We start from the raw sequence: 5,883 nt of genomic DNA, 5'->3' as shown, positions 1-5,883 counted from the left end.
TCAAGAAAATCGCAAGAGGAAGAGAAGAAAGAGATGGAAGCCCGCTGCTGTGCCACTGCTGCTGTCGCCCACGACTCCATGGAAGGCTGATCTCCTCTCCAGGGCTGAATGCAATCCTAACAAAGGGACACGGGTTTTATGTATTTAATTTTATATTCTTGGAGTTGTATGAATCCTCTTACCCTTAAATGAATATTTTTCTTTCATCTCATATTTAATCTCTGTGACTTTAAATATGATGTTCGTACAACTATTTTTCATGATCACTGAGTAAGTATAAAGATAATCCATGCTTAAGGAAGATGAAGTGTCCTGCCACCTTATTTTAGGGTAGACATTTCATACCTACTGAAGATTGATTTTCCTAAAATTACTTTAGTGAATTTTTTATTTGAATGCTTATTAGGCTTGTAGCCAATTTGCATGTTAATCCAAGAACGAATTAAAATACAAATAACCCTTGTTTCGATGTTAGTGGTGAATTTCTTGCCCTAGGTTCTCTCAACTGATCCTTTTAATTGCATTTTTTAATTAAATTTCTTAGTTTAATTTTTTCACAAACTTTTTCTTTTAAATATTTTTTAAGAAAACAACTGTACCCCAATCTCTGTGGATCGATACCCGTAATCACTATTCTACTAGATACGTGCTATTGCGTGGTCCTTAAAGTTGACTATCACTGTCACTGGTGGGGCCAGTTCAAGTTTTTATCATCCACTGGCAAGGCCGGCTCAGTCATTCTCTGCTACTGGCAAGGCCAGCTCAGTTGCATTTAGCCTGTAGCATCAAGAGCCCATAGCACCTCTTGCAACAGTACCCTTAGCTAGATGCAATTTGCTATATTAACTTGCATGCATGATACTTTAAAATTATCAGCATAAACATAATGCATGCATAGCCATAATTTATGAGATCAGGCATGTTACTTACTTTTCATAGTATGCTGCACATGAAGCATGTATATAAACAAATACTTAAAAAAATCTTAATAAACATGATGCTCACAAGATCTATATTAAGATTAAAGAATAGACTATTTGCATACAATTAACTTGTATAATGATAATTCATGTAACATAACATGATCCATAAAAGATTAGGGTAAGTTATTTACTTACATAATCCATATAAGATTAAGAACATGCTACTTATATACGTGATCCATAAATATAATAAGATTAGGACAGGTTACTTACAGAATTTCGTTATCCAATTTCTTAAGTCCAGGTGACAAATCTTTAATCACCTAAAATCACATCATAGGAATCATGTTATTCTCTATTTATTTATTATAGAATTTAGCCCATCTTACTATGGACTTGCTTGGATCCCATCCAAGGATTTTAGCCTAATTCAATTTACCCAATTAGAAAACTTTGGGGTTCAATTAAAGCCAATTTGGGTCCATATGGTTTAATTGGGCTTTTAATAAAAGGATTGGGCTTGATTTACAATTAAGTCCAGCTTTTTCTAGCCAATTTGGCCTTCTACCAATTTAATGGGACTTAATCTAGGCCTAATTTAAAATTAATTGGGCCTGCTGAGATTAACATGGCATGAATAGGGTTCAGATCCAGCTCAATTGAGCTTAATTGGGTTCGGGTTTAACCCAATTTGCTTAATTAGGTTCGTCCAGGCTCAGTTAGGTTTAGACCCGATGCTTTTTGGGCTTAATTTAACCCATTTCATTCAATTGGGCTCGGTTCAACCTTTTTATTGGTTTACCAAACCCATTTTAAGTTACTTGGGCCTAACGAGTTTCAGATTCGAAACCGGATCCGACCCGTTAGGCCAGCTCGCTTAAGGGCCTTCTCATTTCTTCCAGAGGCTTCGGCCTCTTCTCGTCTCCCGCGCCTCTCTCTCTCCTCCGATCTTTCCCTCTCTCTTGTTCTCTCCTTCGTCTCCACCGAAGCCCTCGCCGCTCCGGCCGAAACCCCCCGGCCTCCTCCGGTCCCCTTTCTCCTTCCTCGCTGCCTTCCGGCTCCCCTCTTTACTTAGCAGGCGACTCAGGAGGCGAGGCTTCCTCGATCCACCGGCCGAGGCGGAGCTTCACCTCGGGGCAGCGACGGACGGAAGGCCAGAGTCGGGAGGTGGTGCCGGGGCCGGATCTCCTTCGGAAGGTCCTCATCTACTCCGACCATGGCGAGGTAAGGCCATCATCCGAGGATGAAGCCTCAAGGGTCCGGTAAGCCTTTTTCTTTTGTTCTTCCTCTGCTTCCGTTTCCCTTCTTTTCTCTCCTTTTTTTTTTAAAAAAAACGGCGCCACCACCTCTTCACCGAAGAAGAGGTGGGGCTCGGCTGGGGCTGGCGGACTTGTGGCCGTGTTGTTGCCGGCTCGGCTAGACCCACGGCCCGTGGCCGCCCTTGAGCCTTAGGGTAGCTACAGCCGAAGCTGCGGTGCCCCGTTCACCTGCAGGCTGAGTCCGGTTGGGCTCGGCCCGGATGAATAACGGGCCTAGGCCTGGGCCCGAGCCGTTCTCAGGTCGGCCCGCGGCCTGTGGGTCCGGCTCGTGGCCCTTCTTCCATCTTCTCCGTGCCAGTCTTCTCCCCTGTGCCGGTCTTCTCCCCTCTGTTTCACTATTGAAACAGGGGGGAAGAAGTACTCCACAGAGGAATGCCCACCCTTCTTACTTTATTTAAACCTTACCTATTAGGTGAAACACAGCTTACCTTGCTCCGTTTGGTTGTAGTCAGGCAGTATCACCTTCACAAAATCCCTCCTCCCTCTCCTTGGACTTCAGGGTTCCTTTGACCTCCAGCTCCAAGTCTGGCTCTCTGGTGCAGTATTTCAAATGGTTAGAGGTGAAGAGGGTATAGTAACAGTGGGTTAGCAAGCTTAAGGGTTATATAGTGTAGATTAGGATTTGACCCCTTAGAGAAGTGGCATCCTCTCCTTCACCCTTACTTCGGGAGCCACCAGCTGCCCCCTCTCCTCAGGCCAGCTCAGTGCTCCTTTAACCGAGGGTGAAGAGGTGGCGGGCTCCCATTTTGCATGGTTAAGGCCTTCTCTCTGATAGCCAGCTGGGGTCTTGTCCTTTCAGCCCTTAGGCGGGAGATAGCAGTCCTCCATGGGCTGCTCTTCATACTGGCCCACTAAACACCTGGCCCAAATACTCTTCAACTGGGCCCTAAAAGCATTGGGCCTAGTTTGTATTGGGCCCGGACATTACATTCTTCCCCCCTTAAATAAATTTCGTCCTCGAAATTAAATATGCCTCAATTTTCGAAGAGCTGAGGGTAACTCTGACGCATCACTTCTTCTAGTTCCCAAGTAGCTTCCCTTTCAGTGTGATTGGTCCACTGGACTTTAACGTAGGAATTGGCACGCCTTCGGAGGATCTACTCTTTTCTATCAACGATGCGCAGGGGAACCTCCTCATATGTCAAATCTTCATTTATTTGCAGATGTTCATATGGCACCACATGGCTGGGATCCGGGATGTACCTCCGTAGCAGGGAGACACGTGAAAGACGTCATGTACGCCTGACAACTTTGGAGGCAAGGCCAACTTGTAGGCAACCTTGCCTACACTGGCAAGAACCTCAAATGGACCGATGTAGCGAGGACTCAACTTGCCATGTCGTCCAAATTGGGTAACACCCTTCGAAGGAGAAATTTTTAGGAAGACAAAGTTCCCCTCCAAAAATTTCAATTCCCTTAGCTCAGCAAGAGCCTTGGAAAATCGGTCCCATTCTTGGTACGAGATCGATAGTGAATTCAATCTCTCGATCAGGAGGTAATTCCGGTAATTTATCAGGGAAACATCCGAGTATTCCCCTGACTACCGGAATATCTTCCAGTTTGATCTCTTCTCGGGTACCCGTTACACAGGCCAGATAAGTCGTACACCCCTTTCTTAGCGCCTTTCCAGCTTTCAAAGCGGAAATAAAATGCATTGTTGAAATACTTTGAAGGGGTGTGTCGCCCTGAAAGAACTCTTGTTCTCCAGGCATCCAGAATACCACTATTTTATTGTAACAGTCAATATGGGCGTGGTACTGAGACATCCAGTCCATTCCCAAAATGATGTCGAAGTCTTGCATGTCAAGCTGTAGAAGATTTGTCTCTAATTCTCTTTTCTCTAACTGAATTATGCAGTTCTTGTATTTAGTGTCAACAACTACTATTTTCTAAAGGGGTGTGGCGACATGCAATGGTTCTTCTAATTTCTCAAGTGTACAGTGTAATTGTCTGGAAAGACTAACTGACACGAAAAAATGCGTAGAACCAGAATCAAATAGAATAGAGGCATCAACCGAGTTGATGGGTAATGTACCTGTCACCACTCGATCATTAGCACTGACGTCCTGAGTCAGGGCGAAGACTCGAGAGTTGCTCCTCAGCCTTTGGTCCTCTGGTGCAGAGGGTCTGGGCTCATTCCTTCTTCGGGGCGGGTAGTCGTGTACCATATGTCCCGTCTGCCCGCAGGTAAAACATGCCCCTACTTTCTTCAAACAGGGCCCACTATGTTGTTGGCCGCAGCTAGGACATGGCCCATTCTGCCTCTTCTAGGCCTGAGTATTTCTTGGCCTATCACCCTGGCTTTCAATTGACCTGGGTCTCTTTAGGTCAGCCCTTTCTTTGTTAGACCTTCTTAAATCAGCCTCAACCTTCAAGGCTCGGTCCAACACATCTCTATAACTGGTGAACAGGCGAGAGAATATCCGGGATCAAATCCCGTAACTCAATTCCTGCTCAAAACAGTTAACTTTGCTTCTTTCATCCTCCATGAATTGGGGACAAAATCGTCCTAGCTCATTAAATCTATTAGCATACACTAGAACATACATCTGATCGAACTGGGTCAGCACCAAAAACTCTTTTTGCTTCATCTGACCGATTGAGTCCGGGAAGTACTGAGTATGGAATAACCTTTTAAAGTCCCTCCAGGTTATTCCATTGACGGCATATGCCGTCTCCATGGTCGTCCACCAAAATTCGACATTCCCTTTTAGTATAGGGATAGCCAGTCTGACCATTACTTCGTCGGGAAAATGGAGCACTCGAAACATTTTCTCCATTTCCCTGATCCATGCTTCTGCGGCCATGGGATCTGGTCCACCATCAAATATCGGCAGGTTCAATCGGCGGAATCTCTCGTAGTAGGAATCTGTCGGTTGTATAGCAGCCATCTGCATCTGCTGCTGTTGCTGTAATAGTTGCGCCAACAACTGGTACACCCTGGCAAGGTCTGGTTGACCTGCTACAGAACATGGAGTATCTTAGGAAACCGATTGGTAGCTAAGATCTAGGGACAATTCTCTTTCATCCTCCATGTTCCTTATAGCTACCTAGCAATCAAAATTTTAAAATAAGATTACTATAATCTAACATATTATGACAATCTCTATAAGCTATAACATTCTTAACTACCCGTTACCCTAGATAATTTTATAGTTATTTTCTTTTTTAACCTGGCTCTAATACCACAAGATGTCACGCTCCAGATCCGGATCCGTGACACGGCCGTGCTATTGTCGACTACCGCCCACAATAGCACGAAGCCTCATACAAGGGTAACAGGTAGCCAAAAGTAGTCAAACTTTCATTATTAAAATATTTGTAGTACAACCTTTAAGGCTGGTTCAAAATAAAGAACTTCTATACTGTTTATGTATACAAAAGTATGTGCGTTTCACCCAAAAATAAAGAAGCCCTGTCACAAAAGAAAAATACGTCTGATGGTGATCATTGGTGAGGATCTGAAAGAAAATGTAAATAAACAGATATGAGCTACATAGCTCAGTAAGTAATCCTGCATAATCTTATCGGATCAACTAAAATTGCTAAACATGTTTAAATAGGGTTTGAGAAGCTGATATGCATATTATCTAACAATTTATCATGACAAAATATTTATGCTGAGTAAACAAATCAGTATT

At 43.9% G+C, this 5,883-nt stretch overlaps 1 protein-coding gene across 1 annotated transcript; it reads right to left on the bottom strand.

Moving 5' to 3' along the window:
- Positions 1-4,671: 4,671 nt before the first annotated feature.
- Positions 4,672-5,133, bottom strand: LOC148700675 (uncharacterized). Its single transcript, XM_088707906.1, has one exon. It carries the CDS (start codon positions 5,131-5,133, stop codon positions 4,672-4,674), a length of 462 nt encoding a protein of 153 aa, XP_088564032.1.
- Between the last annotated feature and the right edge of the window lie 750 nt (positions 5,134-5,883).

This window comes from Phoenix dactylifera, chromosome 11, assembly GCF_051530095.1.
Source record: "Phoenix dactylifera cultivar Ajwa chromosome 11, Ajwa_hap1_PhDact_Kaust_v1.1, whole genome shotgun sequence".
Classification (NCBI taxonomy): Eukaryota; Viridiplantae; Streptophyta; class Magnoliopsida; order Arecales; family Arecaceae; genus Phoenix; species Phoenix dactylifera.
The sequence above is the reverse complement of the archived record's forward strand: the minus strand, read 5'-3'. Positions and strand labels throughout refer to the sequence as shown.

Excerpts from the sequence above, each read along its gene's own strand:
- LOC148700675 (XM_088707906.1), bottom strand. The coding sequence starts at position 5,133 with ATGGCTGCTATACAACCGACAGATTCCTACTACGAGAGATTCCGCCGA.